The sequence below is a fragment of the Nannobrachium achirus genome (assembly GCF_963921795.1).
Source record: "Nannobrachium achirus genome assembly, chromosome: 18".
NCBI lineage: Eukaryota > Metazoa > Chordata > Actinopteri > Myctophiformes > Myctophidae > Nannobrachium > Nannobrachium achirus.
In genome coordinates this window covers 36,876,285-36,901,950 of record NC_137825.1, presented here as the reverse complement: position 1 = coordinate 36,901,950, position 25,666 = coordinate 36,876,285, and the positions used below count along the sequence as shown (strand labels likewise).

The following is a 25,666-nucleotide window of genomic DNA, read 5'->3' as shown; positions in this document are numbered from 1 at the left end:
ACCTTGGCGAGGGCAGCGAGGCCAGAAGCGGGCTCAGGGTGGCCCATGTTGGACTTGGTGGAGCCAATGAGCAGAGGGTCTCGCTTTGATTGACAGAACACACCGACGATGCCGTTCACTTCTTGCGGGTCACCGACCTGGACGCAGAAAAGGAACGCCACAGTCGTTAAGACACACTTCCAACTGGACTGTTTTCATTTTGCAGAGGGCTTGTTTTAGTGACAAAATTAAGAAGCAAATAAAAAAAGACCTCACCTTGGTTCCGGTGCCATGGGCCTCAATATATTCCACTTGTTCAGGGCTGATATTGACCTCCTGGTAAAGAGAACGCACCAACCTCTGCTGCATGTCACCTGATGGGAACGTCACACCTGGGAGAAGGGAGGGGAGAGGCATTCAGAAATACCGTTTGGGATCAATATAGTATCTATCGGAGAGACGGCAATAGTTATATTGTATTAACATACAGATTGGTTAAAACAATGTTTTATTCACACAAAAAGATCTGGATTGGAGGGACTATATTGAACGTGTGGAATTTCTCTTTTGAGAGATATATAATATGCAGTCTAGTTCACATGATAGTGCCATGTAGTTAATATAAGTGGGATTCCTTCTGAGCCATTTATTTTGGCATGCAGTGAATCCAGGTGGTAAATGTTACAGCTAATATTAATAGCGCTGGACACTGTCTGCATATATAGCTCCTCATTCCAATGCTTGTGTCACAGTGGTTCAACTCTGACCTACAAGCAAGGACCCTCGCTGCCCGACAGACAGCAGGTGTATTTGTGATTAGAATGAAGTGTGAATTTGTGAATTTGTTTACATAGATATGTAGAGAGATAAAGACTCATGGCAATCCCAATTTCAGTGATTTAATTAAATCCCATTTCAGAGAGTTTATCATGTCTCTGTGTGGGGTTTTAGCCATGTGTCTAAGTGTCCATGTCCGTGTTTATAAACAGACACTGCTTCAGTAGCCAAGTAAGTGAGGAGTGACTGGTTGAAAGGTGAGCACGAGTGCATTTCCTTATTTTAGTGTGTGTGTGTGTGTGTGTGTGTGTGTGTGTGTGTGTGTGTGTGTGTGTGTGTGTGTGTGTGCGTGCGTGCCTGCGTGCCTGCCTGCCTGCCTGCCTGCATACATGTGTGCGTGCTAGGAAACTCTAGTTTAAAGTAGGCTGACACACTATACCTTACAGAGGTCTCCATCTACTTTTATCTCAAGTGGCTAGAGGTGTTCGGGTATAAGCCAGGGAGGTTGACCAAGACCAACAAAACAGAAAAATATATTTCTTGCAAAAGTGGCCTAATTTCTTCAAATTGAGATAAAAATGTATGTGTACTCTACTCAGCGACACTTTGACACATAGACAATGCAAATTGAACGAGTGATCTTTTTTTGTAACCCATTTTTCACCCAGTGCCAAATGCCTCAGTTGTAATCCTGGGCCGCTACTCTCCCTCTGCCAACCTGGGAAGAGCCACAAACTGAGCTCATGCTTCCTTCAATGCATGAGGAGTGAGCAGGCCGCTTTTTTATCACCTGACAGGGGGGAATTTTCCCAGTAGGACGTAGCGTGTGGAAGGAACACGTTATTCCAACCACGTCCTTTCCTCTCCCTCAGGATTACTGAACTCCTAATTACCAGCTCTACCCACTCAGTGATGGCCACTTCTAGCAAATACAAAAGCCGTAAAAGCACTACTTGGGCACTAGTCAACAAAAGAATGTGTCAAGCAGACAAAGAGGGTATTTTTAAGAATGTAAAGAGATCCGATAACCACGTGTGGACAGACAAACTAATCTAGATTGGGTGCTTGATGCCAACTAAGGAGTCAGAACAGACAGGTGGAGTCTGCTGAAGACTGTTCATTCTCACCCTGCTCTTTGTAACCATCTGTGTTGTTGCCAGCATTCAGAACTGTAGCATAAACCCTCTTAGCCATGGACCGCTTGGTCAGCATCACGGCCACCGCAGCCTCCGAACGACAGTATCCATTTCCTGGGGGGCAGAATTGGAAGGAAAAAATAATCTCAGTCATATTATGTGCAGAAAATAAGAAATGCAAACTCAGCTTCCACAGTATTCATAATATACTTTATTGTCAATACTGACGAGAATACAAATTTTTACTTATAATGACCTTAGAGCAACGATCTTCAACAGGAGGTCCAGGGCCTCAGAGTTACTACAAGGGGTCCTCCAAATCTTTGTGTGATAGAAACTTATTTTTTCCTTTTTTATAATTACTTGCTTGAACCCTAGCGGCCATATTCTGAGAACATAGCTCACAATGCCTCGCGCTGCAAGGCGTTGTGAGCTTGTAGATCGGCTATTTTCGGCAAAGAGGTTTGGTGTAGAGGGTACAGAGTGAAAGGTCAATTGTATTAAGTGTTGACAGTTAAATAGTTAAATATCTGAAAACACAAATTGACATGAATCGAAAATACACTGATGATAGTGCTGTCAAAGGATGAAACTATATGGAATCTATGAAAAGGTTGTGGGGGTCCCACTCCCTGCTTCATCTCTCTCTCAACTAAGGGGTCCTTGGCCTGAGAACGTTGAAGACCCCTGCCTTAGAGCTTAAGGTTTGAGGGGTTTTCTACCTGAGGCATCGAAGGACTTGCAGGTTCCCTCTGGACTGAGCATGCCCAGTTTCATGAACTGCACCGAGGTGTTGGGCTTGAGGAGCAGGTTGACTCCTCCCACGAGCGCCGAGTCACAGTGTCCGTGGCGAATGGCGTGGAAGGCGTTCTCCAGGGCCAACAGACCGGAGGAGCAGGCGGTGTCGATGGCAGTGCTGGGGCCTGAGAAGAAGAAGGTGGATTACGCAGGGAAATAAAACAATTGCCGGGAAAAAACTATACAAGTGAGCACAAAGTATAACTCTACAGAAAACCTTTCAAACGTTTTCAGATTTCATGCAGAAGAAACCGAAGCGCTGACGCTAGTTGCGTACCGTTGAAGTCAAAGAAATAGGAGAGGCGGTTGGCAAACATGGCGCGCTGGCACCCGGTCATGCTGTAGCCGAGCAGTTCCTCTGGGTCTCTGCTGAAGGCCTCGCCAGCCTCTGAGCCGCTCACCCCGATGTAGACGCCCGTCTTACTGCCACGCAGCGCCACTGGGTTCAGTCCTGTGACAACAGAGACACACACACACGCTTCAGTCTCAGCCACACAGTGGTGGAAAAAGTACCCACATTTTTTTATTAAGTTACAAAATGTACTTGAGTTCAGGTACAAAAGTATTGGTATTAAGATTTAACTAGAAGCAGTGCTCTTCCGAGCACAGGTCTCCACCAGGCCACACAAATCGGCCTGTTATAGCGCCACCATGAGGCTGATTTAAAAAATGTGGGGCAGAGGTTCTGAATTAGCATCCAGGGAGTGTGTGTGCTCAGTTTGGCAGCGATCGGGCCAACGGCGCCGGAGATTAGCTGGTAACAAGCAGGCCACACAAATCGGCCTGTTATAGCGCCACCATGAGGCTGATTTGAAAAATGTGGGGCAGAGGTTCTAGATTGGCATCCAGGGAGTGTGTGTGCTCAGTTTGGCAGTGATCGGGCCAACGGCGACTGAGATTAGCTGTTCACAAACTGCGAGGACGCACGCACGGACGCACGGACGCACGGACGCACGGACGCACGGACGGACGGACGGACGGAGGGGAAAACATACTCTCCCTCAGCCTTCGGCTGGTGGAGACAATGAAAGTACCAAAAGTAGAAGGTACCCATTATGCAGACTGTGCCATTTCACAAGTTTTCAAATGTATAAAAATCTTTTGAAAAAAGCAGATCTACAAGCTCACAATGCGTCGCATGGCAACTCATTGTGAGCTTTTAGATTGGCTATGGCCGAAATGTATATAAGGCTGCTGAAGTGGTTACTCTGTTTTGTAATAATAATCATCAAAATCGTAATTAGTAACTAAAGTTTTCAAATAATTGTAGTGAAAAAAAGAACAGTATTTGCCTCTGAGATGTAGTGGAGTAAAAGTACTGAAAATACTCCATTAAAGTAAAAATACTTCAAAATTGTACTTAATTACAGTACTTGAGTAAATGTACTTAGTTACTTTACACCACTGCAGCCGCACAGCAGCTACTCTATTATTTAACCATTTGTCTCTTCACAAGTTTCACCAGATGATGTTGGGATGACTTGTGACACGACACGGGTCATGATCCTGATTTGTACCCGCCGTCACATGGGGATTAGGTCTGAGGCTGTATGGTAGAGTCACCAGGGTGACCCCTGCACGCCACCCCCCTTCCTCACACAAAGGCCTTTTGTGCTCACCTCCATCTACGATGGCCTCATAGGAGATCTCCAGCATAAGTCTTAGCTGGGGGTCCATGGTGTGGGCCTGTTTGGGGTGAACCCCGAAGAACGCTGCGTCAAACTTGCTGATGTCTTTAAGCTTGCCATTTCTCTTGGGCAATCCATACAGACCTGGGACAGAATGGAAGGATAACATAACCTAAAGGTTACAAAAGAAGGAAACAATGTGTGTTCTCACTTTATTGTGTATTGTTTGTGAAAATGTATTAATCACAAGCACGACTCAAAACCATATCAGATGGCTGCTAGATCAAAATGAAAAACGGAAATCTGCATACCAAGTAGCTCCCATTAAAAGGCTTTTAAATCTGCACAAATAATGATGTTTTGAGCAACACATGCTCTTATTCACAACACAAAAAGTGTTGCTTGATATGTCAATATTTTTGAAGATAAAAAAAAAACCATTTTAACTCATTCCCTGCCAGGCCCGATAGTCCCGAGATTATTCCAATGTCTTTCCCCGCCAGGCCCGATAGTCCCGAGAATTAAAAAAAAAAAAAAAAAAAAAGAAATTCAAAATTTTTTTTTCAAAATTTTTTTTTGACCCCCAAAAATGGAGTAGGCATGATAGCAATCGCGAAATTGCATGTTTAACCCCCATAGCAACCCCATCTTTCAAGCATGGCAGCCATTTTGGCAGCCATCTTTGTTAAACATAGTGGCTGTTATCTCATGAATGCCTGAACGGATTTCCATTCGGATTTTTTTGTTTGAAAGCTGTGAGCAATGTGGACACACGTGGTGCATTATCTAGGCATGGGTGTGCATGATCCGTGCACACCCAATTACATGGAAGTCTATGGAGACGAATGGCAGGTGGGAGTACGGAGGTATGTTAAAATGGCGGTCAATGTGTTAATGGGAGAACTGAAGTTTTTCTGTTTCAACTTAATCATCAGGAGTGACATAACATTTTATACATGTTAAATAAGAAATAAAACAAAAACTGGACTGGATGACATTCTTACTGTACTTAGTTTAGTAGTTTTAAACAGATACAAGCTAGTTCAGGTAAGACTAACAGGTAGAGGATAAGTGACAGATGTTCTTTCACCAAAACACACTGTCTTTGGAAACCAGCAGTTCAGTCTGTGTGTGCCATTTTCAATCACTATGCAAACACTGTATCAGCAGGCCCCCTTTCCTGTTCCATTTTCTCAGAACCTTGCCCGCCCACTCAGTTCTAGTCTAGCGTGGCACGTGCGTGCGTGCGTGCGTGTGAGACTCGTGAGTGTGTGTGTGCGCGTGTGTGGTCTACTGGGTGTCGGCCGGCCTGGTTGGGACCTATTCAGCACTTGAATGTGAGCTCTAGGTGGTTGCCAAGCACTGAGGGGATGAGTGGTGGTATTCACACCGAGGGGCAATATGGAGAGAGACACAGAGAGAGAGAGAGAGAGAGAGAGAAAATTGGGAAAGGAAAAAAGGCACTTTACGTAATGAGGAATGGACAAGAAATAGGTCCAGGACGCAATAACTTAGACTGAAGAGAAGACGATCAGAGGAAAGCAAGACTGAGAGGCTGAGCTGAGACAGCGGAGTGGTTTTATACCGGCATACAACAGAGTATAAATAAAGCATGAGAATTGCTTTGATTGTAAGGACAGGGGACATCGCCAAATCGCCAATAAAAGGTCTGCTTTTGGAAAACAGCCGTGTAGCAACTTGACAACTTCACAATCAGTGCAGTAAGTATTAAAAAGAATGCTAAACGAGAAGGCACTGCTTGTTGGGAGGAGGCGGGGCTGTTGTAGCGTGTATGTGTGTGTGTGTGTATGAGAGAGCGAAAGAGAGAGAGCTACAAATCACCCGGCCACCATTGCCAAGAAGTCTAATTCAAAGTCTGCAGCTTTACTAGAGAGTAGTACAGAGAGACTACTCCTCGCACGGCTCTCATATAAGCTCTAGGCTTCATGTGGGTTCATTAGAGTTCATTCATTAGGTGGAGTTTATAAATCCAAGGTAGTAACCTGTCCAAAATCCCACATTCATTCATGCAAAGCTTTATTCAAGCCTCGAAAAACCACTGTGGTTTCACTCATTTGAAATGATGTCGAGCTATTAAGGTGTTAATGCATTGTAAGCAGCATTACAATGCACTTATAAATATAAGTGTATAGGCAATATAACTGCTTGTTATAAACCTTTATGAGGTATTAGTGCTGGTCATAATGCATTATAATCTCTGTAACAGCACATTATAACTACCATATCTTAGTCAGTTATAAGGTATCTTGTTCTAAGTTGTTAATTATGCATAATTCTGAACATGTTTAAACAAGTGCTATGATGCCTTAATATGAATGCAGTTATAATGCATTATAGACCTGACTTTTAAGTAAAGTGCAACTGCTACCTGGTAGTTAACGTGCTGTTATGCTGATCTTGAGGATACGTTAAAGATAACTGTGTGATCGCTGCACAAAAGCTAAAGGCAGATTTTCCAAACCAATGGGACTTGAAGCATACCAGGCATTGACACTAAGGCTTGCCCACCTGCCCCCGGCAGGTAAATAAAACTTTCGGGCAGGTGAAGTTTGCTTTCAGGTTGCCCGACCGGACAAGTGCTCATTTGAGAGGGGACGCAACCGTCTATAAACACAACACAAGATATCTGTCTAAACACCTGAACGTGTCCATAAAAAAAGATATATAAAATGACGAAGTGTGAAACCATAGCAATCATAACTATAGGTATTTCAATTTGGATGTATTGAGGTATGATTAAAAAATGTTATTGAGTTAAATTGAGTGGTAATTAAAATCTTACCTATCATTTTATAATGGACGATTTACTTTTTGGGCAAGTGTACATGACCTTTGGGCAAGTAGAACATGACCTGTACTTGCCCGATGGGACCTTAGTGTCAACCCCTGCATACTTTGCCATACAGAATGCACATGCACTGTATCCCTGCAGAGACCATAACTCAGCAAGTGGCGATTAGTGGCAGTAAAGATAAAATGTTCTGCTCAGCTGATCTGGTCAGACGTCTGCACAGCGATGCGGAAAGCCTGGATTACGACATTTCAAAGCAAAAGATAACGACTGTCATATCTTATCTTTGCCACCGATAAGGGGTCGTTCTGACTGGATCGAACGACACTGATAGCTCTTTGCAGGTCAATGGAGTTCCTGGAGTGCGACTCAGAACGTGACAATTCAATCACGGCCCAAACCCACGCTACAATTATTAAAGGACCACCTCACCTCTGGGACAACCAGATCTTATTTTATTGTTGTTTGAGACACGATCAACACAATCCTGAGTTCTTCTTTTGTGTTCAATCTGTGTTTCTAGATATTTTAGTATTTCAGCATGCTACAACTGGTCATATGATGCATTTTGCATCATATGACCATATAAGATCTGGTTGTCCCAGAGGTGAGGTGGTCCTTTAACCACTTGAAACCTAACCTCGCATCAACAGATTTTCCACTGCGGAGGAAGGCCTGGTATTCATTCTAAACCGTGATCCGGTTTAGATAGAAGAACATTTATTTTGTGAGGGTACCTACACTAGGAGACACAGGGAGAACATGCAAACTCCACACAGAGATGCCCCTTAGCCAACCCCACCTAGGGTATGGGCACTGATACGTGGAGGAGAGAACACGCCCCCAGCACCCACAGCGTCCCCAGTGGGAATCAAACGCAGCACCTTCTAGCTGTGAGGCAACAGAGCTACCGACTGTGTTTTTCTTTCTTGAATGTAATGCCTGGATCCCGAGGCTACCCACTGTGCCACCATGCCCCCTAACGTTTCTAATCTGGGTCAACCATTCTATAATCTCACGATGTGTCGCAACACATTGTGAGCTTGTAGATTGGCTATTTATGGCAAAGACATTTGGTGTAAAGTGAAAACGGGTGGGGCCCTGGGAGACTCCGGGATTTATAGCATTTGCTAGATCCGAGACAAGAGGTGTGCAATTAGGCTATATTCTGAACCTGAACAAAGTCTTACATGTTGCTAATAACTGCCTTTTATCTGCATAATATAAAAAGGAGTGCAGTCGCTTCAACCCGTTTCTCTTGATAATTTTCTTGTCACACTTATTGAATTATCGTCTAATTGCAATTATTTGAAATAATCACAATAATCTTTGCATCATCGTTTCCATGTTGAAAAAGGTTCATACATTTTCAAATATAAAAAATGCAGAAATAGCAGATCTACAAGCTTTAAACGCATGACTTTGTGACACATTGTAAACTTGTAGATCAGCTATTTTTGAATTTTTTGCATGAAATTATTAAAAATGTCAGTAATTTCTTCATTTCTCATTTGTCACAGCGCCAAAAACCATTCGTTAATTGCAATTATTTGCATGACATGTCTACTTAAATGTTGACATTTCGTGCCACCATCTCCATCAACTTGTACATGCAGGCTGCGGTTCTCACCTGGCTTCCAGCGCCTGTCGTCCTCTGTTACCATGTCGACGCCATTCAACAGGTTGTCCCAGAACTCCTCCAGGTTGTGGGACTCGGGCAGGCGGCCCGATATCCCTGCTATGACTATGTCATCCATACTGGAACTACTGTGAACACAAAGGGGAGAGGAAGAGTTCCTCTGTGTTAACAGGAACAACATGGGTTAGCAAATCACCACAATGACCGTCTGAAGGAAGGTCCACATCAAGGACTAGAACCATAACTAGGGTTGGGATTCCAATCTTTAACGCAGGGGTTTTCAACCGATTGTAAACAAGGGACAACCAGTACTATGACTAAGAATCAAGTGACCACTTTTGTGTTGGGTGGGGACATGGCTGTGGTGTGTGCCGTGGGGGGTGAAACTTGAAATGATTAATGTCTGTCTGTTTTAAGGCCTTAATTTAGTTTGTTGCACGATACTACAGGTATCTAATTCAATCAAGCCTTTAATAGTCATTATTCAACTGATATATGCAACTGGTCCAGAGTTCAAAAAAGGCTGAGAACCATTGATCCTATCTATGCCACAGTTAACTTTGTTCCGTTCTCTTAACCTCCCATTAAACTCATGTTAAATGATCTATTGATTGTAACTTATGAGCAGACACATGCATTTATATGTGCACAATTCCTAATAATCCAGTACAATTTCCCTTTTTCAGATTCTATCAAACTCCTTTTTTCTGTGGAAACGTCTTGTGAAAGTGATGGCGGAGGCCACACCACAACTACAATAAAAGCAAATGATATACTGTTATTGTTGCTATCGCTTTCAGCTCAATTTAATGAACTAAACATTGACAGCCAGTCAATAAGCAATCTACTTCCAAATCCTTCCATTATACATATTTCCATAAATATGGTAACCCATATTGTATTAAAAGTAACCAAAGCATTCCAAAAATGTGTTACAATTAAACTGGGTAGAACTTCAAATTAATGTCATTCCAATAAACACATAGGAAACACCCCTCTCCTCCACAGCACTTCTCCCAGCAAGAGAATAACCCGGGAATTGCCACCAGCAGTGCAGGAGAGACAACTAGTGAGGTGACCACACCCCTGATTACCACCACCACAACTGATTTACTAAACAGGAGAACATTAAAATGCATTGGAATACAACATTAAGAACACGTCCATGAACCAACCCTTTCACACAGTCATTTCCAGACGTCCGGCAATGTTCGGTAAATGGAAACTGCTGTTTAGTTTGGCGTGTGCATTGTCCTCAATTTGTGTGTTTATGTATAGGGCACGGGCTGCCGTGTGACATTATTGAAAGACATCACTGAGGGCAAAAAGATGAATAAAATAATGCAGATTATCCATTGCATCGGGCAAGGACCCTGGGGCCATGCTTGGAGGCATCAACGTGAATGAAATGAAACATAATCCATAGTTTTTGGGGTCATAAATGGCAGATACAACATTTGTAAAACATTTTTTTATATAATTATTTGTATTATTGAGATTTAATTGTAAAAAGAATAAGAAAACAGTTCAAAGACTTATTGTCTTTGAAGAATTTAGCGATTCTGGTTTTTGGGTCACACTTTACTTGCAAATTCATAATGTCCTGTAATTAATGATTAATTAATGATGAACTCATACATTAATTCATCATGAATTTATCATGAACTCATCATAAATTCCTGGTCCTCAACATTAACTACTGGTGAGTATAACCAAGTGTAATCATTGGTTAAGAACGTTATTCCACAGCCGTAGTGAGGAGGGTCGCTCTCTGGTAGTCGTTCAGAGACCGACCGTCCTTGCCATCCTGGGCATAGAAGTGGAACTGTGGAATAACGTGATTAACTAATGATATATTACACTTGATTACGTCAAAGTGACTACACAGATTAATCAATGTATGAGCTCATCATTAATTCATCATTAATTAAGGGTTAAGGCAATAATACATTGCATTTGCTCGAGTAAAGTGTTATGATTTTCTTTCTTTCTCTGCATAACATGTACATAACAGTACATCAGTAACACAACAAGTTATCAGTCCATTTTAAGGCTCCAACACAGCTAGAGCAGGGAGTATGTGCTTGGCGCCACTGTTTACGGAGCATTGTCGTTTGTCAGTGTAGATGCTCACATCATTATTGTAAAAGTTATCATTCTTGGTTTAGACTTCCTATCCATGGCTAGACCACTGTGGATAGCTAGAGGAAGATGTAATGCACGGTAAGCATGACTGGTGCAGGAGAAACCGTGATGGCAACAAAATAAACATGAAAATATGACAAATAGAGCACAAATCTAAGCAATGTACAGTATGCAGACCGTTTCTATAAAAGGACAAAAAGAAGAAAGAAAGCTAAGAATTTGTAGTGGACATCACATATTAGCCGTACAAAGCATTCAGATTGAACCCACATAGGAAGATAAGGCAAAAATGTGAAAGAGTAATAATAACCAAACCTAGGGCTTGAGAGATTACACCAAATTCTTCTTATATTTAGCTTAGCATCTCCTAATAGTCTGGACCATGTTTTATCTTATCTTATCGCTCTTAATTCAAGCATGTTCTTTTTATTCAAACCACACTGTGCTGGTCTGAGTGACAGTGACATTGAATAGAAAAATCGAATTGAATCGACAGAAAGGAGGAGGACATCGAGACAAAGCCTAGGCAAAACGTACCCTGGGGGCTGCCTAGTGTCTACTGTCTACTGCTCACAGAGACATGCTCTACCACTGCTAGGTCTCTGACCTCTTTACAAAGTAAATGTGTGTATGGCGCCCGGGCACACACGTTTGTACTGTATTGTGTCACATTATCACATAGTCTGCTTTTATTTGATGTAAAATGTGTAAAGTCACTGAATGTGAGTGTACAATTCTAACAGTCACGTTCTGTACACTGTAGCCCCAAGGGTCAAAAATTCTTTTGGGATAGAAATAATAGTCAACATTTGCTTCAAAATGCTTTGAAATTCTACACATACCCAAAAATATGAAAAGAGTGCCATAGCACACTGGTAGCTTATATGCTCTCGGTAGGGGTTATGGAGAGGAAAATACATCCCAACAGACACAGAGAAGGAGAGCGAGAGAGACAGAGAGAGAGAGAGAGAGAGAGAGAGAGAGAGAGAGAGAGATGAGAGAGAGAGAGGAGAGAGAGAGAGAGAGAGGGGGGGGGGGGGGGGGGGGGGGGGGGATTATTTTACTGTGCCCATTGGTTAACCGAGTCTCAGATAGCTGATGTTCTACTGTAAATGCATGAAAGAACAATTACAACAGACAATGTCGTCTTAGTCATTGGCTACTGTCTGTGTGCACACATGAGTGAACACAACTGTGTTGAGTTGGGTTGCATTGTGTGTGTGTGTGTGTGTGTGTGTGTGTGTGTGTGTGTGTGTGTGTGTGTGTGAGTGTCGCGCGTGTGCGTGTGTGAGCATGTGTGCGTGTGTGTGTGTGTGTGTGAGTGTGTGTGCACGTGTGTGCGTGCGCGTGTGCGTGTGTGCGTGCGAGCATGCGTGCGTGCGTGTGTGTGTGTGTGTGTGTGTGTGTGTGTGTGTGTGTGCATACACTTTGAAGTCACAGATCTTTGTTCTTGGTTTCTGGGCCAGGCCAGGCCAGGCCTGCTAGGCCAGGCCAGTCACCTCTCTCAGCCAGTGACGCCGCCATGGTCGGGGAGGAGCTACTGTAGCAGCCACTAGAAGCAGTGAAGCGATGGATGCTGCTACCTCATCCCAAAACAGTAGTCCCTCTGTTCATCTGCCTGCGCCCTCTTTGTCCCCAAACACTGGGTAACATAAGATGCATCTTCTCTTGACCTACAGGACAGTTGTCACAAGAGCCGTGCACGGCCTGGGAATCCGCTGGACAAAAGCAAAGCTTTTAAGCGCGGAGACTTCTTTCTGGTCTTGTCTCCTTTCATGCGTACTGTACACGTCGCTGAACCCACTGTATCAAAGACGCTTTTCAATCTTTGCAAAGTTACCGCCACGCCTGCTCGCAGAGGACCGCAGAACAAGGCAAGAAGCCTAATAACAAGTCAAAGTAGTCCGTCCAAGATGGACATCAGCACCGACTAGACAAAGGGAGGACCAATTGTTTGTCCCGCTGCGTTGCCATTCTCTGTTCTACAGAAGGCCATGCGTCAGTGTGTGGATGTGACACTGCGGTTGAGACCCTGCCTTGACTCAGTGAAATGACTGCCCGACTTCATTATGCTTACAGTTTGATGATAATTCTATGTTATCGGAAGCTTTGCCGGTTCCTTCCTGGTGTCCCTGTTTTGGGCATGGAATTATTGGCAGAACTGTTCAAAAACGTTCCACGCTATGAGCTTCATCAGCTGATGAAGGCCAAACTGTGGCCAAAACATTGTTCTTCTTCTTTTCTTTTTAAACTGTTACTCATTGTGTCCGGCGCTAGCGTCCAACTACCTGTAGGTGTTCACAACCTTCACTTTTGATGTAGGAGAATCAAACATTAAACTTCTCAGTGCATTCTGTGTATCTCCAACGGTCTATGTAAAACACATGGAAATATGTCACGTTATGTACTAGGCTGGTGGAGATCAACCACTCTCAAAAGTAAGATCTCGACATACTGAACACATTGGCAAGTGTGGCAGGATTTTCACATCCTCAGAATAGAACAAGATTGAGTTAAACATCAGTATATTGATAATATACTGTATCTATTCTGTATCATACAATTTTGAGTCTGCCTTTTATATGCTTTTTTGTTAAGCAGGCATGATCCAATCTGAACACTCTCTGGGGCAAAACACAATGAGATTGGCCATGTTATTTTCTCCAAGGTTACTACTGGTCAAAAAACATGAGCTCCTTGACAGAGGTAAACATCATGGAATAGAACCAGACACACGGTATCAGCCGACTGCCACACTATAAGAAATACATGAGATGGGGACAGGAGAGAAGGAATAGCATGAAAGGCTCATGCTGTGTCTAATGCAGTTCAGTCCATTGGTTCTCAACACGGGGTCTGGGGACCCACACGCAACCCCCCAAAAAAATCATATTTTAACTGGGGACCCCCCCACCCTGACGAGCACTAAGAGTTGAGGCATTACATTTTGTATAACACGTTATATTGTGAAAATAGACGATCTACATACATGCTCAACGCGAGGCGTTGTTGTGAGCATGTAGATCGGCTATTTTCAAAATTTCTGACTCTAATATTTGACAATTTGGTCAATGTTTAATTTGTCATTTCAGAGGTATTAAAAGGTCCTTAACGTGCAACATTGTTTTCTCTCTCAACAGTAAACAAACCAACTCAACGTTTAAGTGCATAGAGGGTATCTGCACATTTCTAATGTGACACTTTAAGTTAATCATCTGGGGACGCCCCAAAATTATGTGGGGACCCCCCTGGCGGTCCCGACCGACAGGTTGAGAACCACTGGTCTAGACTATGACCAGCCAAGTGTGTGTGTGTGTGTGTGTGTGTGTGTGTGTGTGTGTGTGTGTGTGTGTGTGTGTGTGCGTGTGTGTGTGTGTGTGTGTGTGCGCGTGCGTGTGTGTTGGTCAGAGTCAGACAGAGGCTGTGTGTACACGAAACTCAATAGACCCTCTCCTGTGTCACACCACTACACTCACATCACATCACGCCACACACACACTCACACACACAACCACTGTCGTCATTTTGGAAGCGTTATGACTGCATGACTCACCAGTGCACACTGCCAAATATCCCATAATGCACTCTGGCAGCTGGAAACTGACATTGCAACACTAAGCCCCAACCTAGAAATGCCAGGTCTGTAATTAGCAAGCTCAGCTGGTAAACAGACACACGCTCAATTCATTCACGTCACTTCCGCTAATACATTAATAATATAATTGAACCATAAATTAGAAAGACTAATTAAGCTATCTGACAGAAGCATTCATGTAGCCATAACGACATGGCTGAACAATATATTAACATGACAACATACATGCAACTCATGCTGTGTGCAAAGAGGTATTCTCTACATGAGATGTATCCGTGCACCAGTCTGTGTTAACTACACACACATTACAGCAACATTCTCCACTATATACCAATGTAAACAACATAGAAGACATCAGCATTGAGACTAGACATAAATCTCGTGGCGGTAAACCTGTGACATCATCATACAGTCATAGGCAGGCGCATGAGTCCACATCGGTGATCTCACCTGTCCTGGACAGTTGTGTTGTCTCATTGCTGTGTGTATTCTGTGTAATCCTTAATTTATACTCTTGTCATAAGGTGGTGTTGCTTACCCGAACATTGCAAATCTACACGCTCACAACGCGAGCGCGTAGACCGTCATTTCCGAGCACGCAACACTGTCATATGACGAAGTATAAATCAGGCTTAACGCAGCACTAAATGGGATTTGGTCACCTGGATGCAGGGGCCAGGGATTAGGCCTTGGAACAACACCAGCTCCCGACACAGTAGGGTATCCATGCGTACTTGACCCAGATCACACACAAACAAACAGCCTGCAGCAGGTTGATTGAGGAGATCAGTGACTGGCTGTCCGCTGCAAGTCAACGGTGAGCCGGGACAGAGCAACATGTTGAATGACGGCACAGTCAATTCAACACCTCAATGTTTTTTATTTAGTCCTCCTGGTTTTGTCTCAAGTCACAGTGGTGACAATACATGTCAGCAGTTCTTGTTACAAGGGTGGTGACACGAATTGTCAACGCTGCTGAAGAAACTACAGAAATGGTGAAGCCTACAGAATAGATTGACAAGTGGCATACTAGATTCAGTTTAATAACCCAAGCTCAGCCATTCAGGATACTCTTAAAGTATTTATTTTCCATTTTTTTCCGATCATTTAACCCTAACCCTAACCTCAGTAAAACGAACGCTGGTGAATGGTAACCTCACCTGGTGAAATGCTAACCTGTCGCCGCTGGTGAATGCTAACCTGGTGAAATGCTAACCTGGTCGGACCAACGGGAGGTCGAACCAATGCTCAGTCCCCCTTAAATATAGCCCACCAGGTGGAACAAGCACTTGGTGCCAGATAGTGATATATGGCAGTGGTTCTCAAACTTTGAAATTTGAAGGTCTCCCCTTAACTCTGACAGTGTACAAATGGTATAATCGTGTGTGGCAATATTTGTGATATATGTCCTATCAGTGAATTCCACTGTGGTGATAGCATGCCATGCAATGTTCCTGAAACGTGTCCAGACAGATCACACAGTTTAGAGGAGATAGACACCTTCTAAAACTCAGCATATGTTTGTGATAGAGGTGTGTAATGTAGGGAAGTTGCATCTAGTAGTGTGTGAAGTTCTGTCAGCAACATGCTAACAACTAACCACAGAGAAGCCCACTTACACGTGCAAAATCAGAGTAAACGGCATGAACCTGACATAGTAAATATTATCGTAATAGTCACATACTAAGCATGTTATGTATGCATATTCTCTGTATGATGTCTGTTTCTTCTGCATGTATGCATGAGAATATGGTGCTTCAAATAAACCAAGTAACCAATAAGTATATCTACATAGTTTAACGAGCATCTATCTGTACAGTGGAGGAAATTGCAGCCTGTCCTTTACACCCCCTTGAGTTGTCCTAACTGTTGATGTTCGTGACCACATTCATTTTACACATCCCATTCACTTTACACATCAAAGACAAGTGAGGGGAAAATATGCCACATCCCGGCTAAAAGGCTAAAAGCCTAAAAAGGCGACCTGGCAAGGCTTCAGTTCACAGGATGAAAAGAGGGACGACTGTGAGCGGATTTGAAAGACCCCCTTGAAAATCACCTGAACCCTCCTCTTCGTCCTCCTCCTAACATTTTTGGCTGGGCAGCATCTCTGTGATTTGTCCATCCAGGTCACATGTATATAAGGGCTGCTATGACTGCATGGTAAATTCCTCAACCAAGCATCAAAATGGGCCTGGTCCTCTCTCATGCACAATCAAGCTATTTTACTGAGGAGAGACTCACTGACAAAGAGCATACAGTAGTAGCACTGGCTTACACGGCTGTACAGTTCCTAAAGCCATCCATGTGTTTAGGCCTACTACATAGACTACTGCTACTGGTCATACTCTCCATAATTCCTGGTAACTTAATTTGTCTATTATAATGTGAAATGTGTTCAGCAACTTAAAATCCTATTCTGGCTTTATGGTTTTTCTATGCTGTAATTTGCATGTAACTACATGTAATTACCAGCCAAGTTCAAAGACAATATGACAGTGCTTTGACACACACAGCATTCTATTATAGTCTGAGTGAAACAGGAACTGAAGCATTGCTAGGCCCAGAGATGCTGAGTAATAAAATGAGAATCTTCATCCTCGATAATAAATCTCTGGAAACTAAAGTGACTGGTGCACCTTGGCATGAGCAGAACTAACCCAGTGACAGGCAGACTAGCAGGTGGCAGGTTATACAGTATGCTAGCTCTTTTCTTGAAAAATGTCACAATAAATCATTCTTTACGTTACAGTTACAGCCTCAGGGCCAGGCATTGAACAAAACTAAAACATTCGTTTTCGAATCTCAGAACTGCGCAGACTCGCAGCTTATATGCGGCATCGACAAAACGAGGAGAAGGGGAATGAATGCTAAAGGCAAAGCGTCTGAACTTAGACGGTTATTAGAACATATAATTATGCTAAAATATTAGCCTAAAATATATGTATTCCTTTACCGGGGAACCTAACCTATAGGCTATAGGCCTACAGTTTGTAGACAGTAGACTAATGTAATGTCAAATAACGTGAGTGACGTTCGTATAAACCACGAACATAAACGACGTTCCTCGAATCCTCCACGACTATTGCGTGCAAGAACATCCGCTATTCATATGTTTTAAAGCCTTGGAGCACTGTCTGTTCTACTATGTGCCTTATAAAATGCTGAATCAACACCCAAAAAAGTAATAGAAAACATAGATGGCAGTCGAGGGCAACTAAGCGGCGTGTGTCGTGTGTGTGAGATGCACTTTACAGTTACACAATTCATTCGTTTTCTAAGTGAAATCGATCAAATTTACAGTAAAGAAAGGACACCATCAATTTGCATTCATGTGATATATAGTCCTTTGCCTTCGCTGTTAACGTATACCAAATTAAAACATGCTGTCCTGTTATAAGCATCGACCATTTTGCCACATGCGTTAGCTGACTACTACTAGTACCATTAACTTACCTGTAATACGATGTATTGATGTGGTTTAAATCACAATAATGGTGAAATTCAGTGTTGGCAGTTGGCTGTCATGTATCTTTATAATCCTTTTATCCTCTGCCGTTGTTCCACGCTGGTGCTTCTCGACAGTTGTTCGGGGGGAATCACTACCTATCTCTCTTCCCGTTCCCTGACCAGCCCAGCTGCTGCCAAAAAAAATCTGCTCTCTTCTTTTAATGTCTTTCTGTGATCAATTTAAATGTCTCACATTCTCTCTGGCCACGCCACATGGGCTGACAGCTTGGCTCCGCCGCGCAGTCCAATGAGAAAAGAGGCAGGGCGCAGGATCCAGCCAGTGATGGAGTAATTCGCTGAACGGCCCCAGTTAGTATCAGGGAGGAGAGGAGAGGAGGGAGAGGGAGAGAGAGAGAGAGGGAGGGAGGAAAAAAAAGTGAAATGGCAAGACAGCAGGGTTACTGGAGTTCAGATGATCACCTCTGAAACACCCTGGATCATCCAGCACAGTCTGGAGTTCAGTGATCACCCCTGAACCACCTGGCCTGGCTGGATGGATCAAACAGTCTGCAGTTCACAAGATCACCTCTGAACGACCCTGGATGAGACACAGCGAGACTGCGGACAGGGACAGGGACAGGGACAGGGACAGGGACAGGGACAGGGACAGGGAGGCGTCCGAGTTCAAGTTCAGCATCACTGGCGTTCACACACTGGAGAAATGGCACAATACACAGGGAGATGATTGAGAAACATCCCTGTGCCCGACTCAGCCCGAGCAATGTTCAAGTCCAGTAATGCCTTACGAAATGCTACACAGGACTCAGCAAAGACTCAGCAAAAAAATATCAAATGCTTGGAAACAGTTGATAGAGCTGTGTTCTATTCTTCTGCAGCTATTTCATCATGGTTGTCTACTGGTGAAGATGCAACCTACGGTAAACATTTAACTTTCTTTTATGGGCTTTAATTCTGATTACACTGCTGTGATTATATATATATATATATATATATATATATATATATATATATATATATATATATATATATATATATGCTACATACATACAGGCCTATTTGAATTATGTGCCATTGACAGTTCAAATAAAATATTTTAATAATACTGTGTTTTGTGGTTATGTTTTGCATTGTTGTCTCTTCAATTCATAGTTATATACAATAATTAAATGTTGTGTACAAGGTACATGTTTCCATGGAGTAAAATGTAAAACCATGCATAAAGGTGGAAAAGGGATAAAGGGTTTAGCTTTAGTAGCCTATTTATCTAATAGTGTTACTTAATTGATTTGAGTAATTACCTAGGATTCACAACAATCAATAGTGGCTTGGCAGTGAACCTTTCATTATAGCATTTCATTTTCAATTTCAAATTGTAAAGCTGCCACTGTGCCAGTGAATTTCAGTTGATATATTGGCAGTACCTTATTGGAGCATACCTTCTTTTGTCTTTAAAATGTGGAGTAATTGAGTAAAACTTCAGATAATAGGCTACTTTATCCTACATGTAAGTAGGGCATAGATTGCTGGCTGGGCATTCACTTTCAGACTGGATATCTCATTGTAAACTGGAGTAGATAAACAGTCATCAGAGCAACTAGACAAAGACCCACTTGTGTAATATTGCATAAGATTACGCTCTGTATCATCATAATGTATATAGGCACCGGTTAACACACGTGGTGACATACATCCTGATTTTCGAAGTGATGTTTAGTACAGCCAATCACAGAGCGGGGGTGTGTGGTATTGTCCAATCAAAATGGGAGGGAATTGCTAGGAGATAGGGTGATGTAAAGGCGGAGCTTGTTGCCAGCTAGGGATAGTGACGTAGTAAGGAAGGTTTCGTCTGACTGCCTGGGGTTACTAGAGTTCAAACAAAAAGGATAACATAATGTTCTTTAAGGTTGTACACTGTTGTTCTATATGCTAAAACACAATCATCAAGATAACCTACTCTGAAGGCACTCATTGACCGTTAAGAACTCAATAAACTAACAAAATATGTTTCAATATTAAGTAATTAAACGTGCCATAATTTGATCAGTACTTAATAAAGGTGATAGTGTGCACAACATGAGGCAATGAATGATAATATAGAAATGCATAATTAGTTTAATACAAAAATATATTAAAATTCTGTTAAAAATGAACTGATGTTATTTGTTCTGCAAAATTGCTTCATGCTAGGCAGAGGCAAACGATAATTATCCCTGAGACGAAAAGGAATGTGGTTTTAAAAAAAAAAAAGGTATCTACATGTACCGTGCCAGTGTGCCAGACTTGTTCTGCATTCAACACAGACACGTCATTGTCATCTTCTCTGCCAAGAGAAACCGGCTGAGATGGAGACTGGCACTAATGTAATGCACATTCACATCCATCCATAGAAATAAAAGTATTAAACAGACATTTCCAATCACAACAAGACTGTGAGTCCCTACTGAACAGAAAAGTAGGGACCCTCACCTGATATGATCAAATTGGCAACCCACCTGAAATTTTATTTTCAGCATATTAATGTGGTGGAAAGACGGGGAGATCATATCATCCAGCCCCAATCCTAATCCATAGCAATAAAGCATCATCGGGTCCCCAAGAAAAGGAGGCGGCTATGAATGCAAAAGTAGGGCACATCTTTGTGCTTTTATATGATGCTTCCCCAGTATGTGTTGCAGTACGTAATATGCAATATATTCACATGATTCACAAGGGTACAGTTACACAGACTAACATCCATCCGTCAGTCTTTGATGTTGTAGTTTCTGATCTTGCCGATCCTCCCCGTCCCTGCCGTCTTCTTAGTCTTGCTGGTTTGTGAGGAGAGTGACATCCCAGTGGGTTTCCTCTTCTCCTGCACAGGAGCCCTGACTCCCTGCACCCTCACCTGGACTCCTGGACCGCTGGGCCCAGACAGGTCCTGCCGGCACAGCTCCGCTTCACCTGAGGGTGCAGACATCGACAATATGAATTATTGAAGTTAAGATAAGATAAACTTTTATTTATCCCTGTGGGGAAGGTGTCATAGCAGCAACAGCAGCAAGCGTGAAAGACTAGGTACAGTAGGTAAGACTACAGAGATAAGGATAAGATAAAAGAGAGATAAAATACAGGTAAATTGTTTAAGAGTCTGACACTACTGACTGGAGTATAAATAATATACAATCTTTCAGTATATTGATGAATACATACATCTATTGTCAATGGCTATACATGTGTTTACAGACTATCAACAGTGATTATGAGACATTATGAGATATATGTACAGTGTCAACGATCTACAGCAGTGAATACCTGTTTAATATATGTACAGTCTATCAACAGTGAATATGAATATAATGAATATATGCAGAGTCAACAGTTAATATATGAATGAATTAACATAAGTAAGTCTCAATTTATCAAAAGTGAATATACCATATGTGTGAATGTACTGTAAGTGAAAGTACCGTAAGTCTTTTTGGCAAAACCTCTAGGGCTGATCTATACGGATCAGAGGGTCCAGTCATAAATGCTGCAGGGTCCTAGTGCCGAAAATAGCGGAAGAAATGCACTCTTCACTAGATCCATTTTTCTATCCTAATCATTCTCTTATGCCCATGAAAGCTGCCTTGTGCTTTGCCAGATAACATATTCAGCACATCTTGCATCCAACATGCAACACTGAGGTGTTCTTCTACTTGTGCCAATGTCCTCCATCATTTGGAAATGCTTGGCAGTGCCGTCTGTGGAGCAATTCTTATCTCACCAACGAAATCACGTTTCACAATGTCAACGCAGGTCATGGCCGTCATGCCCATACGCAGCCAGGCCACACACGCACGCACGCACGCACGCACGCACGCACGCACGCACGCACGCACGCACACACACACACACACACACACACACACACACACACACACACACACACACACACACACACACACACACACACACACACACACACACACACACACACACACACACACACACACACACACACACGCTATCCTGACAGAAGGGATTCTACTAAAGAATGTTACAAATCAAAAAAACTTGTACAGTTGTGCACTTTCATGTATTACATTAAGGAAGGTATGGATCCATATTTAATTTTTGTTTTTTTAAATACAATATTGTCCTCAGTGCACCGTTAATTTCTCTGGGGATTTTACTGTGTACAGTGTGCCTCCAATGCTCTGGGCTGCCACCTGCCAATCTATTCTTGGTATTTTCAGACTTCAAAGAATCTAGATGCAAAAGGTTCTTATTAGCCTTATTCACGGCCCGCCCACCTACTTCCGTTTCTCAGCATCCCCCGGGTGCTGACTTCAATTTAGAAGGGGAAACTATACTGGACTTAAAGCCAACAAATCGTTATTTCTAACAGTAAAGTAAATTATAATGCTTTGTGCCGTTTACTATCTTGTGTTCTTGATCATGCTAGCCGTATTTTATACTTTACTATTCGGATATTGCATTAAATTTGCGATTTCTGTGCTAACTCTATAGGCTTATAGTAGGATTTTCCCCTTCAAAACGGGACTTCAGCACCCGGGGGATGCTGAGTGGGCGGGTCTTGAATAGGGCTAATTTACAATGAGTTGAGAAGAGTGTGCCTGTACATTTGTGTAATAGCTTAAACATATTTCATTCGAATCAGTTCTGTGGTTTAAAGTGTACCCAAGTCTTTTGCAAGTTTAGTGTTGTTGCTCAATAAGGTTATTATGTCATTGATCAGTGATTTTCAGTGTGATCTGGCAGCTGGTTAGGCTCGTTGAGAAACGGTTGTCTGGTCAGTTGTACAAGGCCACACATTGGGCAACCTCCCACCCTCTATCTGTTCTATCTATCGCTGACCCAACAAGAATATCGCTGCTGGCAGATGGAAACCTTGTAGGTCCAAAACATTACAGTTCAGGAAATGGAAAACACTGATCAAATGTAGTTATTATTTAGTCACAAACATTCGTCAATACTTTTCATTGGTTAAAACCCACAGACAGACTTAACCATTTTCAACTTTGGCATCCATATTTTGGTTGTCATTATTAGAATTCTCAAATTCTGCCCAACCCGACCATAACCGAACCCGACCCGACATTTAGGGCCGGGTAGGGCCTAAAATGTATGCCAATTAGTTCGGCCGGGTAGGGCCTCGGGCTCAATGAAAAAATAAAATATATATTTTAATATTGTGTTAGTTTTACTCTGTGATAATTCTCAATTACTTCCCAAACCCGACCATACCTGACCCGACGCTTTCGGGCCGGGTAGGGCCTAAAATGTATGCTAATTGCTAATTAGTCGGGCCAAGCCGGGCCTAGCCGGGCCGGGCCATGGGCCAGCCCAGTTAGGGCCAGGCCTTCATGTTCAGGGCGGTTGAGAACTCTAGTCATTATGAAAACTAAAAGTTTACTTTTTGTTTTCAAGATTTAAAAAAAAGCAATCGGCTATTATTTCTACTTTTGCGCAACACTGGCAAATGACAAAGTATAAAATTGGGCATTCATTGATGAATAAAGATGAAATATGGAAGTACAATATTTCTGCCTAACAGCGAGGATATATTATGCACGGATCTTTACCGTTCAGAATTCTATGTGGGTGTGTGAGTGATACTCACAGTGTGCATACTGAGTGTGTGTATTGTGACAGAGTGACACTGGTCATATTGTTTTTAAAGCGGAATGTTGCCGGCATTCATTCTATTGTGAGGAGGACATATCTGACATAACACTTAACTTGTCCAATAACACTTCCCAATGTGTGTTGAGAGCTCATGCAGGAGAAACGCCTGCATCCTATAAGATAATGTGCTTCGACTCGTTTTACATAAGCTGGAGTGATTTCCCAGCAATATGCTTTAATCAATTAAAGTATGTTCAATATGCTATAATAAGACAATTAAAGTATGATCGCCGATCCGCCACTATGTTTTCTCTATAGAGCTGCACTACCCACTGAAACAGAATACGGATGTTCCGAGACAGGAAACAGGGGGCGGGACAACAACCCCCTGTATCCCGTCTCCGAACGCATTCACTTCATGTTACGCAATATCAGCGCGCATGCAGACACGATCGCTATGGACTATGGAGGGCCTTTGTTTTTTTGTTGCTTTCCACGGCATGATCGTAGAGCGAACGCGATCCGTTAACTGTCATGCACGATGTGCACGCACGATGTGCACGCACGCGCCCACGTTAAAGGTAAACAAAATGCCGGCAGTTTGGAACATTCGAAAATCTAAATGGCAGTAAATGAGTTAATAATAATCATTATTGTTAATGAATATTTTTTGCTCAAACGGTATGTAATGGTGTCTGTGATTTCATTATTCCTCTGTGGGTATGATGGACGAGGAGATGGGTTGGTTGTGAAATGTTATATTAAACGTTGGTGAGGAGACGAGGGCAAGGTGCAAGAGCTGACCAAATACACTGTTTGAATTACAGAAATTGGCAAGTCTCGCTATTACATAATTGTACAGCCTCTCAATGAAACGTCAATATGGCACTTTCTAAAATTCTGGCCAACATGCCTGTGGTTTTGATCACAGGCATGTACTTGGTCAGTTGGTCCACAGTAAAATCCTCACGTGTTGTTAATCTATCCATTTCTAACTCTGAAAGTGTAAAAATGGAACCAACCACTCCAAGTTAAATTGTGGTAACACTGAGGATTTGACTGTGTAGGACGGCGTTGATAAAAAGCCAGTTGAGAGAGAGAGAGAGTAACCTTCAGTGAGAAGCGAGGGACTCAGGCCTCGGTCCAGCATCTGCCACACCTCCCTCAGTGATCCCTCCGTCGCCACCGACGACAGCAGAGGACCAGACGGGCTGGAGGGTGGATGTGACCCCACATCCAGATGTGGGGAGCCCTGCGATTGGCTGAGCCGGGGAGGAGTGTTCTCTTTGCTTCTGGAATGCTGAAGGAGTGGAGGAAGAGGACAAAAGGGCGATGCGAGGTTGAGCGACTCCTTTTGCTCAACTTCACCAATTACAGTTTTACGTAATGTCTGTACATTATCTAGAAATGTATCTGGAAAAACGTAATACTGTGGATTCTAAACTAAGTATCTGCATATATGTATGTTTATTTTCATACATGCACCGATGCACGATAGGCCTATTTTGAGGTAAATGTCCATCTCTATGGACAATATAACATCTGAATCTGAATGGCCATATTATCCAGAGGCTACATTGGGAATATACGGTTAATGTTTATCTCTTAACAGTTCATTCTTTGTGTGAGAATGGAAGGTCTCATGGCTATACAGTATAAGTAACTTTGTAAACCACATATAAAGATGACCCAGAACTATTGACAAGTGTTACAGAATCTATTGCTGCATATTGTCTGGTCTCTCCATGATGAGTGCTGACTGAACGGCTTAGCTTTGGAGGTGCTTGCAGTGTTTTCAGGTAATCAATTATTTAGAAGTTAGAACCACGCTGTTACCTCATGCCAAGCTGTGTCTTGGTGCCCCTGGCCCCAAGGGTTGGCGGCCCCGTTTTTCCCCCGGCCTCCACTGTCAGTGGTGGAGAGGAGCGTCCCAGGGCTCTGCTCCCTCTGAGCGTACTGCAGCTCCTACAGAGAGATAAAACATTAGCTCAACCAGCTGCCCCCCTCTGCTGGTCACAGAGAGGAATGCACACAACATCAGAACGGTCACTCTGCAGTCACCTCAGAGATTATCTC

General features: G+C 42.8%; 2 protein-coding genes across 2 annotated transcripts in view; both read right to left on the bottom strand.

Annotated features, from left to right (window-relative positions):
- The window catches only part of fasn (fatty acid synthase), a 58,785-nt gene extending 40,523 nt beyond the window's left edge, over positions 1 to 18,262 (bottom strand). Inside the window, exons 1-8 of the mRNA XM_080747970.1 lie at positions 17,966 to 18,262; positions 8,761 to 8,897; positions 4,310 to 4,462; positions 2,968 to 3,141; positions 2,615 to 2,815; positions 1,884 to 2,006; positions 256 to 371; positions 3 to 137 (exon numbers count right to left, since the gene is read on the bottom strand). Coding sequence (XP_080604096.1) covers positions 3 to 137; positions 256 to 371; positions 1,884 to 2,006; positions 2,615 to 2,815; positions 2,968 to 3,141; positions 4,310 to 4,462; positions 8,761 to 8,887 — 1,029 coding nt within the window. The 5' untranslated portion in view covers positions 8,888 to 8,897; positions 17,966 to 18,262. The remainder of the gene's footprint in view (positions 1 to 2; positions 138 to 255; positions 372 to 1,883; positions 2,007 to 2,614; positions 2,816 to 2,967; positions 3,142 to 4,309; positions 4,463 to 8,760; positions 8,898 to 17,965) is intronic.
- Positions 18,263 to 20,129: 1,867 nt separating this feature from the next.
- Positions 20,130 to 25,666, bottom strand: part of ccdc57 (coiled-coil domain containing 57) — a gene marked incomplete at its 5' end in the record, with an annotated part of 38,332 nt that continues 32,795 nt past the window's right edge. The window contains 3 exons of the mRNA XM_080747388.1: positions 20,130 to 20,920; positions 24,701 to 24,890; positions 25,427 to 25,555. Of these exons, the coding sequence (XP_080603514.1) occupies positions 20,721 to 20,920; positions 24,701 to 24,890; positions 25,427 to 25,555 (519 nt within the window). The 3' untranslated portion in view covers positions 20,130 to 20,720. The remainder of the gene's footprint in view (positions 20,921 to 24,700; positions 24,891 to 25,426; positions 25,556 to 25,666) is intronic.